Source organism: Cervus elaphus, chromosome 18 (genome assembly GCF_910594005.1).
Source record: "Cervus elaphus chromosome 18, mCerEla1.1, whole genome shotgun sequence".
NCBI lineage: Eukaryota > Metazoa > Chordata > Mammalia > Artiodactyla > Cervidae > Cervus > Cervus elaphus.
In genome coordinates, this window is record NC_057832.1 from 118,812,988 (window position 1) to 118,833,181 (window position 20,194).

The window sequence follows — 20,194 nt, forward strand, 5'->3', positions numbered from 1 at the left end:
CCAACTTGTTCCGAAATTAAGGGGAAGAAAACCATAGGGGAAAATAAAAACATCTTTGAGATCCCAGTAGGTTACTTTGAAGCTTTGGGCCTTCGTTTTTGTATCTTGTAGATCTGTGTAGCCCGTGTGCCCAGCACAGGACAAAAATAATAGTCTTCTAGAAATGGCCTCACAGAACTCCGTCCTAAAGGAGGGATGCACGTGGAATTTCAGGCCCAGAGAGGGCGTGATGGAAACAGCCAGTGGCAGACTCAGGATTCTAACCCAGACTAGGTTGTCCCTCATGTCACCTAAGAACAAGAATGCTGTACATTTACAAAGTGTCACATGTCACCCGTGGGCCCCACCCAGAACGCAGATTTTAAGAGGTATGAGGTATGCATAAGTGTTTTTCCATCTCAGGGGCGTGACAAGTAGGGACACCCTGCCCCACACCACACCTCACCTCCACGCATCCCTTTTTGAAATCAGAACCACACAGGAGAGCAGTGCAGCCTTTATTAGGGTCGGGCCCCGGGTCACTTGGAGCTGGTGTACTTGGTCACGGCCTTGGTGCCCTCGGACACAGCATGCTTGGCCAGCTCTCCAGGCAGCAGCAGACGCACGGCCGTCTGGACCTCCCGGGACGTCAGTGTGGTTCGGCCCGAGTACTGGGCCAGCCGGGCGGCCTCGCCGGCCAGCCGCTCAAACAGATCGTTCACAAACGAGTTCATGATGCTCATGGCCTTGGAGGAGATGCCGATGTCGGGGTGGACCTGGGGAAGCAGCAGGAGCAGTCTGTTAACAGGGGGGCTCTGCCTGATGCCGCAAGCCCCACCCCCAAGTTGGGGACCACAAAGCCACCTCATCACCCTCTTTCCAGAGGCCAGACAGGTTACTACTGTATCCAAGTTAAAAAAAAGAAGTTTCTCCCAACTGCAAGAGATAAGGAATGCTGCCTCTTTTTTTTTTCTTTCTTTTTCTATTAATGCACTTGCACAGCATTTCGTACCATGGATGCATCATAGTTTATATCACCATCCCTCTCTTCAGGGACATTTAGTGGGTATGCTTTACTTTTTGCTATTACATCGTTTTATAATAAATACATGTCTTTGAACATTGGACACTTGTACAAGCAAGCTGGATTGTTCCTAGAAGTTCCTAGAGGGCTGGTGCACATAACTTGGTAGATCGTTAACCAGATTATTTTCCAGAAAGGGCCCACCTAGGACACACTCTCCACGGCAGACTGGGAGTGAGGAGACGGGGATCTGGGGCTGTCCCATGAGTCCCTGTGGGACCTTGGATGAGGCACTTTCCTCTGAGCCTGTTTCCTCTTCTGTCACACCAGCTTTTTTTTTTTTTTTTCACACCAGCTTTTTAACTAGGTGATCCCCAGTAAAACAAACGGGAGGGACCTTATAACAATCCTAACACGTAAGCAGGCAGACACCATTTCTCTGCAAAAAGTAAAAGTAAAGTGAAGTCATTCAGTCGCGTCCGACTCTTTGTGACCCCATGAACTGTAGCCCACCAGGCTCCTCCATCCATAGGATTTTCCAGGCAAGAGTACTAGAGTACTCTACTCCAGGGGATCTTTCTGACCCGGGGTCTTCCGAGATGCAGGCAGACACTTTACCGTGTGAGCCACCCGGGAAGCCCATTTCTCTGCAAAGTGGGAGGGAAGTGACTGCCGACATACATGTCAGGCCAGTGGTGGAGGTGAACGAACACCCTGGCTTCTGGCCCGGCCGCTCCCTCTCCGCACAGCCTCTGGGGGCCACGGATCTGACAGCGGGAAACCTGAGCCGGACCCTGGTCATCACATCCTCTTCCCCTCGAGGTGACCGGGGCAGTGGCCCCCCCTCGACCCGGGAGGACCCGCTCAGCAGCTCTCTTCGGGGAGCCAAGTCCTGCCCCAATGCTGCCCTCACAACTTTGAAGCCGAAAAGCTAGGCTAAGCTGCAGGGGGCCCACTAACACGGGCTCCCACCCCACTTTCATTGGGACCCCGGAGTCTTCTCCCCTGCTGCCCTTTGGCCCGTCCACGTGGGTGCAGGGCCCACCCCGTGAGAGCGCTCCCGGAGACCCCCAGCCGTCCAGTCACTCAAACTGGATTCAGCTTATGGGATTTCAGACTGGAGACAAGGTCCATGTCTGAGGTCTGGTCTCACAGTGGTGAGACTCAGGCAGGTGAGGGGAGACCCAGCGCAGGCAGCTCACTGCCGGGCCCAGCTCACTGAGCGGGGCAGAGCGTTCGAGGCCAGGTGCCCCGGGTCCATCAGACACAGCGGATGGGTGCCCTTTGGTGTCTGCGTGAGTCCCAGGAGTAGGCGGTCCTCACAGGTGCGCTGGGAGGCTGAGTGTGGGTTAGGGTTGGGGCTCACCCAGAGTCAGGGCTGGCCAGGGCTGGGGGGCTGGGGTAACCTCCACTGCTCTCAGGTCATGTGACCCAGTCACCCCGCTGAGCCCTTAGTACCTTAGGTTCCTTATCTGTAAGGTGGACCAACCCCTCAGCCCCTCAAAGGCGGAGCGCCGCCCACCTGGGGAGCTCCCCCAAGACCGCAGTTCACTGGAGCCACTCCTCCCTCCAGCCACAGCTAACTCGTCCTCTTGTTTGGGCCCGCACGTCGGGTGCCTGATCACCGTCAGCCCTGCAGTTTCCTGGGGACTTCCTTCACTTAAACTGTCCCACCTAAGGTCCCACATGACTGTTTTGTCTGCCCCAGAGCCCTGTGTAGCCTCTGGACCAGGGTGGGAGCATGTCTGAACCGCCTTCTGCCCACAGGTGCAGGATGGACACTGAGCGGGCCCCCGGGCCTCTGAGATGAAAAGCGACCCCACAAGAGGGGCGTGGGGGGTCCGTGCTGGGAGTGAACGGTGCCCCGGCCTGAACTCCATCCAGGCCCTTCCCAGGCTTTCGCCAGCCCCCGCCCCACGCCCATGGTGGCCCCCCCACGCTCACCTGCTTGAGCACCTTGTAGATGTACATCGAGTAGGTTTCTTTGCGCCGGCTGCGCCTTCTGGACTTCTTGTCCCCAGGACTCCGGCCTCGCCGGCCCCCAGGCTGCTGCAGCTGTCCGTGCTCAGCGCTCATCCTCCTGGTCTTCCCGGCGGCCTCCTCCCACGTCTTGGGCGAATTTTTAAGAGGTCAGCTGCCCGTCCACCTGGAGGGGCTAGGGGCCAGCACCTGGGCGCAGGGGTGGGGCCGGGCCCAACCCAATTCAAAACATGCTCTGCGTTAATCCTGAAAGAGCCTAATTGCTCCTTCCTCTCCACTGCCCCCAGGGTTCTCTCTCTGAATAAGCCTCCACCAGCCCCCTTCCCCACCCTTCTATCTCCCAAAATACTTATAACACACGTGTAAGTCACCCGTGTGCTCGTATGGATGGCTGAGTGCTGGAGAGCGTCGGAGTAACACAAGGCCCCCAGCACCGCCCCCCAAGTACTAGTGTTATTCATTCACTTTGTGACCCCAGGGACTGTAGCCTGCCAGGTTCCTCAGTCATGGAATTCTCCAGGCAAGAACACTGCAGTGGGTCGCCCTTCTCCAGGGCATCTTCCTGACCCAGAGATCAAACCCGGGTCTTCTGCATTGCAGGCAGATTCTTTACCATCAGAGCCACCAGGGAAACCCCTCCCCCCTTCTCTGAGGGCCTACAGTTTAGCTGGAGAGATAAGACTGGTTCGCTGGAAACCATCAGGGAAGGGTGAAAGGGTAAAAGTGTGTGGAACAGAGTTCGGAAAAAGCTTAGTGTGTGTGTGTGTGTGTGTGTGTGTATATATATATATATTTTTTTTTTAAAGATAGGCTATAGAAGTACACAATTGATTTAAAAAAAGAAGAAAACTCTGGCTTCAGGAAACAAACGGGGATTTGAAGCTGGTCTGGTAGGACATGTGTGTGCGTGCAGTCGTGTCCGACTGCAACTCCATGGACTGTAGCCTGCCAGGCTCCTCTGTCCATAGCATTTTCCAGGCAAGAATACTTGATCTTGCCATTTCCTTCTCCAGGGGATCTTCCCCACCCAGGGACCAAACCCAGGTCTCTTGTGTCTCCTGCATTGGCAGGCTGATTCTTTACCACTGTGCCACCTGGGAAGCCCCTGGTAGGATGGGTACAACTTAACTAGGGAGGGAGGAGATTTTAGTTGGGAGGAAAGGGAGAAAGAAATCAGTGGGTGTGGTTTCAGGGAGGCTTGAACTAACAGCACAAAATGGAGCAGAACCTGAGCCCAGACAGGTGAAGGCAGCAGGAATCACAGCTGGGAGGGCCTGACAGGGAGGGTGTCAGGGAAGGCGGACTGGAGGAAGCCGGAGTGAGAAACACGGGGTGCTCTCCGTGAACATGAGGCCCCTGATGGAGTGAGCTGTGAAGGGAAGCAGGAGAAAAGGTGCTATTCTGCAAAGAAGGTGGTCTCGCTTTGCACCTAGTGTGAGGATTTCAAGTCCTTGAATGCTGTGGTTAAGGAAATTGAGAGCAATGGGATAAGCCCAGGCTGTGGGGAGAAGAGGGTTTTCCCAATAAAGAGGTGGGGAGCCAAATGAGCATCACCTGCCATAGGCGGGCCCGAGCACCCGCACCTCACCAAGCCCCCACACCCCCAGTCCCCATCATTCAGCTGTGGCTGCGTGCCAGAGGTTGGAGGAGCAGGAGGGTGACTCTCGATCCAAAGCAAGGCACTGATTTTAGGCGCTTGTAGAAATGTGTATTTTGTGGGATTTTTTAAACATTTTTTAAAATGTTGAGGCTGAAAAAAAAAAAAAAATGTTGAGGCTGGCCTTTTTCCTGGACAAGCTGACCAGCCTACTGCGTTCCCTTCCTCCAGGCCTGGAGCCCCCTCCCGCTGCCCTGGAGACCCCAACAGACTTCAGCAGGAGTTCTTCACACAACCAGGCCCTCCCTTGGCCAAAGTAGCAGCTCTTCATCTCTGTTCCCATTATCCTCCTAACCAAGCCTCTGGACACTCAAGGCAGACTGATGAGCCATTTTTCTCTGGGCCCCCGCCTTGAGGTGCAAAGCAGCCAGGCCAGGCCCCTGGGGGTCACAGGGTGGAGTTGGAGTGGAGTCCCTCACTCCAGCCTTGGAATCTCGGGCTAAGCTGCAGGCACTCACCTGATACTCTGTTCCCTCTGCCCAGGGCAGCTCTGGGACTCCATGGCCATCTGAGAAGACCCTACTCACCTTTCAAGTTACAGCACCGATCCCAGCTTTCTGGGCAGCTCCTCACGAGAAACTTCCCTCCTTTTAAGGTCTCCTGTGTAACCTACCATCTAAGTTACAACTTGGCACCTGATTTATGCCCTTTTCTGTCTTACTGGCTTTCCCATTAGATCGCGAGCTCCTCAGGGGTTTAGACACCATCTGGGACTTTTTTGTATTTTACTGTCTTGGACTATAGTGAGCACTGAGAAACCACAGCTGTGTATGTTTCCCCTCCGGGGGAAACAGGGATGGTCGCTAAGATTTCAGAGGTGAAGGAAGCAGGAAGCCTGGTGGCACAAAGGCTGGATGCTATGCAAAGCCCTGGCTTGGACATATTATTAAAATGGATACAGCGCTAATGAAAATTAAGGCTGTGGATGGGTTAACATAACAAAACTTCTTGTATCCCACCAGGAATACAGCAGCAGCAGCGCTGGGGAGCTCTCAGCAATGTTAATTCCTGGTCTCACCTAGACCTACTCAATCAGAAACTCCGAGTGAGACCCAGCAGTCTGTGATTCAATGAGTCTTCCAGGTGATTCTGACGCACGTTAATGTCTGTGAACCACTGGCCTAAGTAAAGGCATGAGTTCAAATCAGAAGGGAGTTCTCCCAGTGCCCGCGGACAGTCCTCAGCTTGCACCCAGCCCTTTGACTCCCGCTCCAGCTCGTGCTGAGGGCAGGTGAACGCTGGCACCGCAGGGAAGAGCAGGAGAGGACCCAGAGACCCAAGGAGGAAGGCGGGGACCATGGCTTCTTCTTTCTTTATTGGACGCTTTGTAGATGTCACGCAGGTCTAAAAGTTACACCATTAAATAATTATTTAAAAACCGACCAGGATTAAGGCCCTGGTCCAGAGCTCCAAACCAGAAGCAGAAAGGAATGGGGGCGGTGGGCTGGGGGGGTATTCCTCCAACATCACCAGAACCCAGAGAACGAGGATCCTAAGCTTTTTCACAGGCCAGCCCGGGGCGTGGGCCTGCGGGCTGACCCTCAGAGGCCTCTGGCTGCATCACTATCGGGTCAAAACCAGCGAGGAGCTGGCGGGAACAGCCAGCTGAGTCCAGACATGGACACAGTAGCTGGAAGGACAGGAGACGGACAGGTCCTGTCCAGCTGTAGATAGGATCGCAGAGTGCAGCTAAGGCAGGTGGGGGCAAGGGGCTGGGGAGCAGTATTGCAGCAATGCAGGATGCGGCCCCAGGGGCCCGGCTTGGCCGGCCGGCCGGCAAGGCCTCACACATTGTGGGTCCGCCTGGTGGGCTGGGGCTCCTCGCCCACCAGCTTGGACTTGAGGTGCTCCTTGTAGGCGAGGATGTCTCCAGGCCACTTGGTGATTGTCTGCTTCTCACAGACCCAGATTTCCTGTGCAACCTGGACAGCAAAGCCCAGACTTAGTGACCCTGGCCAGCGCCCTTCCCACCCCGGCCAGGAGACTGTTCCCGGCGGACTCTGAGATGAAAAACCCACGAGCTCCCGCCGGCCCACATCCAGCTCTGTTTCACCCCCTCAGCAATCCTGGGGCTGGTCTAATCTAGACACCGTACCCAGCAGGGGGTGGGGCCTTCCAAGCCGGAACCTGCTGGTCTCCCCAACTGCCAGTTGCCTAGCAGGACCCAGAGCTGTTCACGGCCTCCCTCTCAGCTTCCAGCACTCCACCCCACCTTTCTCACAGCTTCAGAGAGATGACCAGCAGCTTTCTCCCCAGTGACAGGCAGGAGCCCTCTGTCTAATCCAGAGTCTCCTGAGTACAATACTATTTCCAGGCTGAAGAATCCTGGAAACAATAGCAAAAGCACCCTATTCTCTACTCAATTCCCTCCCTGATTTTGGCCAATGATGCCAAGTAGGCTAACTGCCCCAAACAGCTAATAAAGAATTAAAGTATTTCTGTGAAGGCTTTCTAAGTTTCTCCGAGAACCGTAAGATCTGGTCCTCTCCACCTGACGTTCTGTGCCCTTTTCCCAAACACAGTAACGTGGATTCAGTGTCCCCCACGTGCCATGGCGGTGTTCTACCCCCAACCGCCTCCCGGCTGGGAGTCTCACCTGCTGGATGAGTCTGAAGTCATGGCTGACCAGCATCATACCACCCTCAAAGTCATTGATGGCATCTGCCAGGGCGTCAATGGTCTCAATGTCCAGGTGGTTGGTGGGCTCATCCAGGAAGAGCATGTGGGGGTTCTGCCAGGCCAGCCAGGCCAGACACACTCGGCACTTCTGCCCATCAGACAAGTTCCGGATTGGGCTCACCTGTGTGGAACCATGTCATTTATGAGGTCCAAGGTTGCCCTCACCACGCATCACGACTCACCTCTCCCCATGGCTTCTCTGTTATTACACAGAGAGTGGGGCTCAGGAAGACCCAAGATCACACAGTAAGACAGTGGCACCCAGCCAGTCCCCCAAGGGCTGAAAGGAACACACCGGGAAGCCTGAAGTCCTGCCTCGGCACAGAGTCTTGACACAGTGGAGCCGTCACGGGGCCTGAGTCTGGATCAGAGGACCCTGTGTTCTAGGTCTCAATTTCCCTTGCCTTTAACAACATGGCCCATCCTGCTAGTCTGGGGGCAAGGGCATGTCAGAGACCAGCACGCAACCCCCCACCGTCCCTTGAGACTTCAGAGCTCCAATCTGTAACCACCTAGAGCAGAGGAAAAAGCAGACGCCCAGCTTGTATCTCCCAGTTGCCTGGGGTCCTCCCACCCCTACTCCGCTGACCTGCTGTTTCCCAGTGAGACCATATCGCCCAATGATCTTCCGCATTTCCTCCTTCTCCTTGATCTCGGGGTAGCATTTCATCATGTACTCCAAAGGCGAGAGGTCTAAGTCTAGCTGCTCTTGTAAATGCTACAGGAAAAAAAAAAGAACTCACCCAGGTGTGCCTAGCATTCTTCCAAGGCAGCCTGTTGGGGTCCCTGCCACGTACCTCTCTCTACCTCTCCCCAGGCAGCTCTTCAGGACTGCAGAACCACCCAGGAGCTGACCTGGGCACACGCAGCCCTGCTCTCCCACCCTGGGCAATCTCCCGCTCCCCACCAGGACTATACCTGATGGTAACGCCCTATCTTGACATGAGAGTGTTTTCGGATCATTCCGTCTGTGGGCAGTAGCTATAAGAAAAAAAAAAAAAGAGTAGATGGTGGAAAGATAAGCACACAGACAAGGAAACCTGGTCAGAAGCAGAGACAGGCAGAGAGGGGAAGCAAACATACATTCACACCAAGTGGGACTCCTACAACTTCAACAAACTCCTACAACTTCCTATAAAACAGAACCCGCACCACTTCACAAACTGCTCTTCTGGCCACTCGGAGAAAATACACTGAGCCAGATGTTCTCAGGGGAGGCAGAGACACACCACATGACCCACTGGGTAGTTATTAAAGGACTACTATCCCACATGCTGAACTATGACTCTCAGGGGTCCAACATACGTTTTCTACAATAAAAATGTTTCTAAATGCACAGCTGCTCCTGTGTTCTAAATGCTCTGAATGAAGACACAAGAAGACGGTGAGAGCAGGCCTGGGCTGTCTCTCACAGGCTCTCTCGCACACACACTTCTCCCAGTTTTCTCTAAGAAAATGCCGAAACATCACACTGCCCAGTGATGACCCGCCCCCCAGAGGACGGCTCACTATCATGAGCACGAGGCCCTCCAAGAGCAGGGGCCCCTGCGTGCCGCCCCCCACCCTGACACAGTGGCATCTAATGCTGGAGTCCCATGCTCCCACTTGACACCATACCTCTCCGGTTAGCAGCTTCAGAAGAGTTGACTTCCCTGCTCCATTGGGCCCCACCAGAGCCACTCGGGTGTCGAGATCGATACCGAACTCTAGATTGTTGTAGATGCAAGGCTGAGGTGGGTGGGGGAGAGAAACAGATCCAGGGGTAGGGTGATCAATCCGACTGGCAGAGCAATCTCGCTGAGCCCCCAGTCACCACTAGAGGTGGCTGGAGTGAGGAGGGAGGAAGCTCCTATGGCAGCCCCCTACCCACTGCCTCCACCCACCAATGTGGCTGAACAATGTCCCCTCCAAGTACTTGAAGGGTACCCCCAACTCCTCTAAGGCTCTCAGTGAGGCAACCCAGGCTGCCAGGCCTGAAAACCCCCCAGCACCACAAGGGTTAGTAGATGCCGTCAGCAAATAGGACACTCTTCTCGCCAGCTGACACCTTGTAAAATGTACCCCAGCCTCCCAACCACATCGAAGTACTCACCCCATCTTTTGTATACTTGAAGCTGACATTCTGAACCATAATAACAGGTGGAGGGATCTTGCCACATGGTGGGAAATAAAATGACAGCGTCTAGGAAGAGGATAAAGAGGCATTTATCAAGTCGGGTCCTTCCCTATCCACCTCACGTTAGGCCGCCTAATTCCACCCAACCAGACCCTACCTTGTCGCTCACAACCCTCTCTGTCAGTCCGGACGCCATCATTTTCTGTAGCGTCTTCTCCTTGCTCTGGGCCTGCCGGGCCAGCTTGGCGCTGCCATGACCGAACCTAGCAATGTAGTTCTGAAAGAGTGCAGAGATGGGGCTTGCGTGTGGGCAGGTACCCCACGATTCATCTGAAAAGAGGGTAAAGGACTTCTCTAGCCCCTCACCTCCCCAGACACCTTCCGTCAGCTCTCCCGGAGGACAAGATCCTGGCCCTACCTTCATGTGTGCAATCTGATCCTGCTCCCAGTGAAACCTCTTCATTTGGTTCTCTTCCAGCTCCAGCCGTGTCTTCACATACTGATCGTAATTACCCTGCAGGAAGAGGCACCAGGAGAGATGGGCAGCGTTAGCCTCGGCTCTGGGTCCTCATTCGGCGGGGTTCGAGATGGTACCTGACTTGGCCCTGGCTATGAGGTGGTGCAGCGGGGGAAGAGGAAGTGTATTAAAAAAGCATATTCTGGGACTTCCCTGTTGGTCCAGTGGTTAAGACTCTGAGCTCCTAATGCAGGTGGCCCAGGTGAACTAGATCCCACATGCTGCAACTAAGACCCAACAGAGTCAAATAAATAAGTATTTAAAAAAAAAAAAAAAAAAAAAAAGCATATCTAAATCTAGAAGCTGAGGTCTTTTCAAACTGTGTGCCTCTCCTTCCTAGAGCAGGGCTCCAGACTAAATCCTCAAGTTAGCCATAAAGACACCCACTGCCCAGGCAGGAGCCCTGAAAACCACTGTTGTACTGATCATCAAGAGGATCACAGCATTCCAAGGGCACGTGCATCCCTTCCCCACCTGGAGAGGCTGAAGCCCCAGTCAGGCCACAAGAACTTCCTGCAGGTGGGAAGACACCAGAGCAGTCAGATTTAGGACCTGGCAAACCCTGCACTACCGTGGTGTCTATCTGCAAACACCCAGACTCAACCTAAACATCCATCAAAGAGTCTGACAAATAAGTTACAGGATAGCCAACGCAATGGAATACCATGCAGTCACTGGGAAAAAAAAGGGGGACACTTTAAATATACTCATATGGAAAGTCGTCCAAGACATATTAAAATTTAAACACAACTGACAGAATCGTGCCTTGTGTACGTAAGATTTTTTACAAATGCTTGCAAGTACATGTGAAATTTCTGAAAAATTATGTAAGAACTATTAATACTCCTCTGGTGAGTACAACTATGAATAAAGAGGACTTCTATTTTTCATAAGTAGCTACTCAAGAAGGCAGAGGGCAGCAAGGCCTGCCTGGGCACCGTGGAGAGGCAGCCTCTCTGAATAAGGCAAACATACACCCTGTGCACAGGCTGCCAATCCGTGGCCTATGGCCTGAAAGCAATTACTTTGGGACTAAAATAAAACAGACTGCAGAACTCCCTGTCCACATCTTTTTATAGCAATAGGTAGAAAAGGGCTGCTAAGTCAATTTTTTTTTTTTAAAGGAGAACTTCAGGGAATCAGGAAGCACAGAGGGTACTGTGGAGAGGCTGGGGCCCACTCACCGTATAATACTTCAGCTTCTTGTTGTGCATGTGAATGATGTTGGTACAGACACCATTCAGGAAGTCCTGGGAATGGGAGACGAGGACCAAGATGCGCTTAAAACTGCAAAGCCAGAGAACCAATCAGGGAGGAGCTCAACACAGTAGACAGTTCACAACAGGGGAGGTGAACGTTGGGCCCAGAAAACCTTTATCCTTTCCCACCCTTATGCCTGAGCGTCCTTTAGATTTTCTGGCCAATTCCCTGCTCTCAGCACCTAAGCTGCCAGTGCTCAATCTATGTATAAGGCCAGCAGATGCTTTTCAAAGCGTGGTGAGGCAGTCGAAATTCCTCAAACTTTTGTTCTAACTTTCAAAAGAATGGAGTGGAGATGGCAGTAATAGTGATGGTAAAATAAAAAAATGTGCACAAGCACCCATAAACACATCTAAAGCCAGTGTGGAGAACTGGAATGGGTACAGTAAAAATCACCAGGCTCTCCTTTTCATATTACTATCTTCATAGCTCAGTTGGTAAAGAATCTGCCTGTGATTCAGGAGACCCAGGTTCAATTCCTGGGTTGGGAAGATACCCTGGAGAAGGAAATGGTTAACTCACTCCAGTATTCTTGCCTGGAGAATCCCCATGGACAGAGGAGCCTGGCAGGCTACAGTCCATGGGGTCGCAAGAGTCGGACATGACTTAGCAACTAGACCACTTTTTATAAAGAAGGTACCAGGTCACTGCAGAGACCATGGAAAGCCTTCTAGAACTGGGGCAACTTTCCAGGTTATCTGGCTCTCATGCAAAGGACCACGGCCATATGGGCTATTTTTCTCTTTGTCACTACATCATGATCTTATATGGGAATCCCTGTTTATATGATATAAACACAATTAAGAAAAAATATTATCTTTAACAAAGATATTGTATTTTAAACAATAGGAAAGAGAGAAACAAAGAAATTCATATATTGCAGACTAAACAAAAGCTAACAGAATGGCCCACCCCAAAGGTGGTTACTGGGCTCTGCTGGCAGCCCAGTGGCATAGAACCAGCCTGCAACGCAAGAAACATGCATTTGAGCCCTGGGTGGGGAAGATCCTCTGGAGAAAAAAATGGCAATCCACTCCAACATTCCTGCCTGGAGAATCCCACGGACAGAGGAGCCTGGCGGGCTAGAGTCCACGGACTCGTAACGAGTCGGACACGACTGAGTGACCAAACAAGAACAAAGGTGGTCACCACCTTTTCAGTCTGGTCTTCCCTCTGGCCTCACTTTGGTCGATTGCTCACTGCTCTAGTATCACTGCGGGTCCTGGGTGTCATCTCCCCTGGACTCTGCTCAGCCCCTCCCTGAGAACCTGCCCACTTCCCCCCAGCCCTGCCTCTTACGTCTTTAGCTCTTCTTCCAACCACACACAAGCATCGAGGTCCAGGTGGTTCGTGGGCTCGTCCAGGAGCAGCATGAAGGGTCGAATGAACAGGGCTCTGAAGACAGGAAAGGAGATAGAACCACTTCAGTCTACTGCCTGCTACACAGGAGGGGATGGCCTGCCTGCTACCTGCAGCTCTCGTCAGGCCTGCACTGAGTCCTGAAATCAACTCTAGGCTCTATACCTCAGACAAAAGGTGAGAAGTAGGAGAGAAACCAGAGATGAAGGGTGGGGGTTAAAGAGCAGAAAACAGAGCTGAGAAGCAGAGGGAAGATGCAGCTCGGAGATAAGGCTGTAAAAGTCTGTTATGAGTCTATAAGTCTCTTACACTGAGGTTGGTGACCATCAGGATACACAAAAGGATACAGAAAAAGTACACTGCCAAAAAGCATTCAGGTGAAACCTAACTGGTGGGTTTGTTAGACTCTAGCAAGGAGGCCCAAGAATGTTCTTTTCTTAGATGGCATCTCAAGACAGGAGGAACAAGGGGACAGCACTGGTCCCACCCCTGCGGTCACCACATCTGCAGCACTTTTTAGAACCCAGGTTTCTGGACGTGACTCCAGCATAGATGTGAAGAGGCCAGGAAATCCGTGTGTGTAAAAGCTCCCTAGTGAACTTGAGGCTACAACTCCTTGCCAGCATGTGAAGCCAAGGCTCTTATGTTTCAGGGCACACTCAGGCAGCCTTGCTGAAAGAGTGTATCAAGCCTCCCCAAGGCTCTGTGCAGAGATGGGTGGGGGAAGGAACCACTATGTGACTGGGGACTTCTTGGGGGAATCAGTGCGGAAATGACAGCCTACAGAAACTGGTTCTGGGTCGGGTCAAGAGAGAGCAAGAAGGACAGATATCCTAGCAGCTAACAATTTATCTTTATACAAGAATTAGAAAGGCTGGAGCCCAAAAAGGGGGAAGGGGAGAGGAGTCAAGAGGAAAGAGACAGACCCATCCTCCCATTTACCTAGAGGTGGTCCCAGGATTCCTGAACACGGTGCTGGAAGTCCAACAAGGACCACATGGGTCAGGAAGCTCACTCCTTAGCTCATGTACATCATCCCCGCCCCTCCACACTGTCGGTATCTGGCATGGACGGACCACTGACCCCTGTTCTAAATAGTTCTGCGGGAGAGAGCACCCAACCCTGAGGAGACAGGGTGCCGTGGAGGGAGGTGGTGGGGGAGACACACCTGGCGAGGGCAACCCGCATCCTCCAGCCCCCGCTGAAGTCTTTGAGCTTCTTGCGTTGCATGGCAGGTGTGAAACCCAGTCCGTGCAAGATCCGCGAGGCTCTCATCTCCGCCTTGTCAGCATCCAGCTCCTCCAGCCGCTCGTAGAGCTCTAAGAGCTTCTCACACTCCGCTGTGGACGGTGCGTGGCCGGTGAGGCTCCCAGGGCCTTTCCCGGGGGGGAAGCCACCCCACGCCCCTGGGTCTGGAGCCCTACCGTCCTCGTGAGCCAGCCGCTCAGCCTCCCTCTCCAGCATGGCCCGCTCCGTGTCCACTTCCATCACACACTGCAGGGGCGTCTTGTCACTAGGGGGCATCTCGCGAGTCAGATGGTAGATGTCAATGTGCTCGGGGATGGGCACTTCGCGTTTCCCAATAGCAGAGAGCAGCATGGACTTTCCTGAGGGGGGCAGGCGACAAACACGCAGAGGAGGGGACACTCAGCACAGCTCCGCCTGTCACTGCCCTACCTCAGTCCCTCCACTCCAGTCAGCCAAGTCCACTCAGTCGCTCAGTCGTGTCCGACTCTGAAGCCCCATGGACCGCAGCATGCCAGGCTTGCCTGTCCATCACCACTCCCGGAGCCTACCCAAACTCATGTCCACTGCGTCAGTGATGCCAACCACCCATCTTATCCTCTGTCACCCCCTTCTCCTCCCACCTTCAATCTTTCCCAGTCAAACCAAGACCTCCCCGTTTTTTGAGTCCTTTCCTTCCTTTCATTCATTCAAATCCTATGACTGCCTCCTCCATGGGACACGGTTCTGCCAGGTCCTGTCCCAGCCCTCCTCTGTGAAGTCTGTGCACCTACAGACGCTTCACACACCACTCCCACCCACTCCTACCCACTTCTCCAGCACCTACTGCCTGCAACGACTCACGTGGTACTTATCACATGACTGCTCTGTATGGGTAGGTGGGCATATCTGGCTCCCACCCATATTGCAAATGCTCAGCTTTGTACATAGCTGGTAATAAGGAAACACTTGCTGAGCAACAGATGAGCCAAGGAGAGACAGCTCCCACCTCACTTTCCAAGGGCCTCACCAATTCCATTCAAGCCGATAAGGCCATAGCGACGGCCTGAGTTTAATTCCAGTTTGGTGTCACTGAGCAGCTCTTGACCATGGAAGGTGAGGGAGAGGTTTATGATGTGGGCATCGGTACTATTGGGGTGAGAGGCGAGGACGCCAGTGACAGCTCGAGCAGCAGCTTTCTTCATTTCGAAGTCCTCCAGCTCCTTGGTCAGCAAATCCACTTCTGGGGACAGAAGAGAAAAGCAGTCTGGGAAGAGGGCTGTGAGACAGGCTTAACTCTTACATAAAAAGGCACGTCTTGGGGCATCTGGGTGGCTCAGTCAGAAGGGCATCAGACTTTTACTGTGAGGGCCGAGGGTTCAGGCCCCTGCTTGGGCATTTATGGCTTTCTCCCTTCTTTAAGTTACCACATATTAACACATAAAAATCCAAAGGCTGAATGAGGCGTGTCCTGAAGGACCAGGGCTCAAGATCAGGTTGAGCTGACTCAGATGTTTCACAAGCTTTAACAGGGTGTACACTACATGTAGATTGGCCCTGGTATCCTGCTTTTGTGGACATTTTTTACTTCACAACTTGTCCTTTTAGTTCTAACCTCTCTTGTTCTTAGATGATATGATGTATGGTAGCAATGGCTAGAACTCCAAATCATCCTCCATGAGTATGTATTAAAGAATTAGCTGTCGTTGTTCAGTCGCTGAGTCATGTCTCACTCTTTGTGATCCCTATGGACTGTAGTCCACCAGGCTCCTCTGTCCATGGGATTTCCCACGCAAGAATACTGGAGTGGTTGCCATTTCCTTCTCCAGGGGATCTTTCCAACCCAGAGATCGAACCCATGTCTCTTTCATGGGCAGGCAGATTCTTTAGCACTGGGCCATCAGGGAAGCCCCCAAGTTAGCATTAATGCTTCAGAGAAAGCAGATGCTGTAGAGGTGCAGTTCTCTTCCTTCACAACCTACAGAGCCTCCAGGTGCTAATTCCAAGAAGCCATACTGCCTGGAAGGGACCAGTATGAGAAAATACAGAGGGGTCCAGGGCAGTTCTGATGGAGGAAAGGAATTTAAAAAGTCTCCTTTCTACACAGTTGAGTCACCAGGCTTCTCACAACCCCATTTTGTGCCAATCCCTGTTCTAGATCTTGAGCAGACAGTGTAGAGAGAAGTTTATGATCTAGATAAGGAGTTAGTAAACTTTTTCTTAAAGGGCCAGATGGTAAATATTTTAGGGTTATAGCCCTACTAGCAAAATCACAACTATTACATAAGCATATCCATTACCATTTGAAACATAACCACTTTAAAAATGTAAAAAACATTCTTAGCCCGGGAGGGGGTGGCTTACAAAAAAGGCTGGCTACATTTGGCCAGCTGCCTGCTTTTGTAAATAAAGTTTTATTGGGAGACAGTCACACCCAACATTTTCATGCTGTTTATGGCTGCTTTCCACCACAATGGCAAAGCTGAACAGCTGCATCAGAGACCATATGGCCCACAGAGCTGCAAATATCCACTATCTGGATCTTTACAGGAAAAGTCTCCAGACTGTATCTCCATGTGCTCAGGTAAGAAGATCAAAATTAAAGGAAAGCTACACAGCCAACCCTCTGTATCCATAGTTCTGCATCCAAAATCATGTTTAATCCAAACGTGGATTAAAAAAAAAAGCACTCCACAGAGTTCCAAGTAGTAAAACTTGAATTTGCCACACACTGGCAACAATTTCGTAGTATTTATGTTGTATTAGGTACAGTAAGTAATCTAGAGACATGCCAGGTTATATGCAAAGACTACATACACCATTCTCTGTTAACAGTCTTGAGCATCTGTGGATTCTCATATCCACAGGGACCCTGGGACCAAACCCCAGCAGACACCGAGACACAGCTATATAACTTTTCTCTTGATCTTTTCCAGTTTACAGCATCTATGACCTAAGTCATCTCCTTAGCTTTAAAAGTAAGACTTATACTTCACTGTCTTGGCTTATAGCATCCTAGAAAACAGGCTCAAATGATAAGTGAACAGCACTGAATAAATGCAGAAAGGATTCTGGAATAAACTTCATCAGAAGAAATACTGCAGACTTCATAAGCAGCCCCTTTCTATTCATTTTCCAAACAAGGGGGGCAGCTGAACTCTAGTACGCAACCTAAAGAGTCTCACATTCGAAAGAAGGTTAGTAGTCTGTCACAAGTCACTTTCTTTGATATTTCTTGATCTTTCCGTATCTCACTACCTAAAGACCATGTAGCAATGGTAACTATCAGGTTGGAGAATTAATTAATTCCAAACTCAAAGAAGAGAGCAGACCCAGTCTTGTTAGAGAGGACAGATGATCCATTAGTTATGAAAGCAGAAATGACCCTGGGTCCCTGGCAATAAGAAATATTTTCAGAGAGAGAGCTGAAAAAAACCCAGATTTTATATTTCAGAACAGTAGCTCCCTGAGGAAGAGGGTGAAACCCAAAGCTCCCTTATGACTGAGTTAGGGGTAGTACAGTTGGGTTTGCCCTGACAAGTTCTGGTTTTCTAGGGAGAAAGGCAAAGAAGTTTGTAATGGGAACTGTTGACAAGAGTCTCAAAGTGGGATTCGGTTGTCTACTTTTCCAACTCATCCAGAAAGTACTACAGAATTGAGGCTTAACCCCTGTTCCTGAGACCCTAGAGGGAACCCTGTTTACTTGTCAGATCACAACTCAGCCCACTCGTTCCCTTTTACCATTTTTACCTTCCCATCTCTCCACTATCCTGGCCAGGAAGAAAACTGCCTGACTTGACTGCACTAGTCCTCCCTCATAATTCTTATTTTGGAGACAATTCCTACCATTTAACTCTCTCCTCGCAATCATTTTAAACCCTGTTGTTGTTTTTTTTTTTTTCCGAATTCCTGTCTTTCTGTTGCAGCTTGCATGAATAATTCTCTCCTCTTCCAACTTTACCTAATATCTCTGTCTGCAAGGGTAATCATGCAAAAAAAGAAGTATTACCCAAGACACAGTCCCCGCACTCAAAGATCAAACAATTCAGATGGAGAAACAGATACAATGAAGGTAACGGTGGGACTCCCCTGGAGGTTCAGTGCTTGGGACTCCACACTTCCTCTGCCGGGGGCACGGGTTCAATCCCCCAGTCTAGGAACTAGGATTCCATATGCCGTGTAAGTACTGGGAAAAGAAAAAGCAACCCTAGAGATCGTGCGTGCGTGAGTGCGTGCGTGTGTGTGTGTGTGTGTGCGCGCGCGCGCACAGTCAGTTGTGTCCAACTCTTTCCCACCCCAAGGACTATAGCCCACCAGGCTCCTCTGTCCATGGGATTCTCCAGGCAAGGATATTGGAGTGGGTTGCCATTCCTTCTCCAGGAGATCTTCTCGACCCAGGGACAGAACCTGGGTTTCCTGCATTGCAGGCAGATTCTTTACCATCTGAGCCACAGGGAAGCCCTGGATAGATAGTACAGGGATATAAGGAATAGCAGTATTACTGAGGTCAGGCTTGACAGGGAAAGATTTTACCACCTTGAGCTGGGCTCTAAGAAAAATGTCAAATGTAGCTAATACAAAAATTAGAGTATAAGAACCTCAATGTGTAAGTGGACAGAAAAGTGGTGACTATTCAGGGGACAACAGCAGTCAATAGAGAAGGCCTGTTTCGAGAGCTTTTGGGGGCAAGGAAGAAGGCTATGATAGATAGCCAAGAGCCTGGAATATTCTTTATCACACTTCCCTGTTTCCCCATCTAGACTGCAAGTTATCAGAGGAAAGACCATGCTTATAGTGCCTCAGTATTCAGTGATCTTGTGTCTAATACTTGAGAAGCGCTTGTAACAGAAATGCATCTCTTTGCCAGGAAAAACCCATAAAACAATTCATATGTTTCTGTCTTGCTGGTACAGTCACTGCCCCAGGAGGACAAGAGTATCATGTGGCAAACAGTCTGGTACACTGCCTCCATGTGTAGAAATGAAAATTCAGAAAGGGGCAGGGAACTGACCTCCAAATCTACAAGACAGGGCGACAAGGCAGCACAACGCTCATGTTTGCTCACCACTGTGTATGTGAGAACTGTGTTCAGGTTCCTTGATCAAGCTCCAACCCTACTGGTTCGGCTCATCAGGAAAAGTTTCGTGGCACCAGATACACTCTCTGGCGCCTCCAGCATCCCGACTCAGATTCCGGCAGGGGCATCCACTGGGTCCCAGCAACCATCCCAGCAACCCACCTCTCTCCCTCTATTCACCTGTGGTCTCTCGGCCATTGGCCTCATTTCTCTCCTCTGCCACCTGTGGCTCTGTGATGGCATCTCCGTTTTCTTCATGTCCTTTTCTGGGCCGCTGTCGGGCTTTGGCAGCTTCCTTCTTTTTGGCTGCCTTCTTCTTAGCCAGGTCGGAGGGCATGGTGATGAATCACAGGGAAACCGTTACTGTTCTTCCAGAAAGCCTGAAGGAAGGCAAACACCCCCAAATTCTAAACTTCCGCACAGTGCCTGGGCCTTGTGCTCCATCCATCTCAGGAAATCCCTAGCAAGCTTCTGATACCCAGCTCCGCCCCAGCCTAAAGTCGCTCCCAACTTTTGTTAGGATGTTTCCAGCCAGTTCGGCTTCTCGGCCGCTCTTCCCATCTCACCAGCTCTCACTTCGGGGCTTTGTCCACCAATCTCCACGGACGGCCTCGCTCTGGAGACGCTCCTCCTTTCAGGGCCTCCACTTGAGGGACCGGGTTCTGCCCCTCGGCACAGGTCCCCGGTCTCCAGTTTCCCCACAACTTGGCGCTCCACGCTCCAGCCGGCCGCCTCACTTTTCCCGGGCTCCCTCCCTCCCTTCTGCCTCAGGCCTCCTCCCCGTCTTCACCCTCCACACCACCCGGCCGCCGAGTCCAGCTTCTTCCCGGGACGCCCTCGTCTTCCCCCCCCCCCCCCCGTTGTGAGTCCCCCCCGGGGTCTCTTCATTCGCCACCCACCACCACCCCTCCAAGCCTCCCCCAGCCTCCGCCCGTCAGCTTCTCTCTCTTGGCCCCTTCTCCTCCCTTGCAGTCGCCTCCATCCCAGCCCAGTCCCTCCTCCCTCTTCTCGTCCCCCCCCCCGCCGCCTCACCCCCTCACCGGCCGGCACCCTCCCCCGCCCCCGCCTCCTCCCAGCGCCCCTTCCCCCAACTCACTGGGCCTCGCCGCTCGGCCTCTGTCGCAACAGAGCGGCTTCTTGAGCTCCTCCGCGTGCGGCCGGCTCACCAGCCAATCACGGCCTCGCGCGGCTCTCGTCGCGCCGCCGCGCAGATTCCTGGGAAGTGTCGTCCCCCGGCCACCGCTGCTGAACCTGAGACCGGCTCCTCGAGAACTACCGCGGATCCCAGGGGCCTCGCGGGCCGGAGTGACGTCATCACGATG

At 52.1% G+C, this 20,194-nt stretch overlaps 2 protein-coding genes across 4 annotated transcripts; both read right to left on the reverse strand.

The window, feature by feature from the left end:
* Positions 1 to 484: 484 nt before the first annotated feature.
* Positions 485 to 5,797, reverse strand: LOC122674832 (histone H2B type 2-E1). 2 transcript variants are annotated; one of them, XM_043873406.1, is made up of 3 exons: positions 5,168 to 5,797; positions 2,948 to 3,172; positions 485 to 755 (listed from the first exon to the last, which is right to left on the reverse strand). In XM_043873406.1, exons 2-3 carry the CDS (start codon positions 3,077 to 3,079, stop codon positions 519 to 521), a joined length of 369 nt encoding a protein of 122 aa, XP_043729341.1. In that variant the 5' UTR covers positions 3,080 to 3,172; positions 5,168 to 5,797; the 3' UTR covers positions 485 to 518. The 2 variants fall into 2 exon arrangements, with proteins under 2 accessions (XP_043729341.1, XP_043729343.1); XM_043873408.1 differs by having other exon boundaries at positions 2,948 to 3,112; positions 5,099 to 5,797.
* A 139-nt stretch (positions 5,798 to 5,936) lies between these two features.
* ABCF2 (ATP binding cassette subfamily F member 2) lies at positions 5,937 to 20,120 on the reverse strand. 2 transcript variants are annotated; one of them, XM_043873401.1, is made up of 15 exons: positions 19,969 to 20,120; positions 19,053 to 19,252; positions 14,826 to 15,038; positions 13,996 to 14,178; positions 13,740 to 13,911; positions 12,512 to 12,607; positions 11,137 to 11,239; positions 9,854 to 9,949; positions 9,593 to 9,712; positions 9,412 to 9,501; positions 8,937 to 9,047; positions 8,238 to 8,300; positions 7,909 to 8,037; positions 7,237 to 7,440; positions 5,937 to 6,562 (listed from the first exon to the last, which is right to left on the reverse strand). In XM_043873401.1, exons 2-15 carry the CDS (start codon positions 19,207 to 19,209, stop codon positions 6,425 to 6,427), a joined length of 1,875 nt encoding a protein of 624 aa, XP_043729336.1. In that variant the 5' UTR covers positions 19,210 to 19,252; positions 19,969 to 20,120; the 3' UTR covers positions 5,937 to 6,424. The 2 variants fall into 2 exon arrangements, with proteins under 2 accessions (XP_043729336.1, XP_043729337.1); XM_043873402.1 differs by lacking the exon at positions 19,969 to 20,120 and adding an exon at positions 19,439 to 19,714.
* Between the last annotated feature and the right edge of the window lie 74 nt (positions 20,121 to 20,194).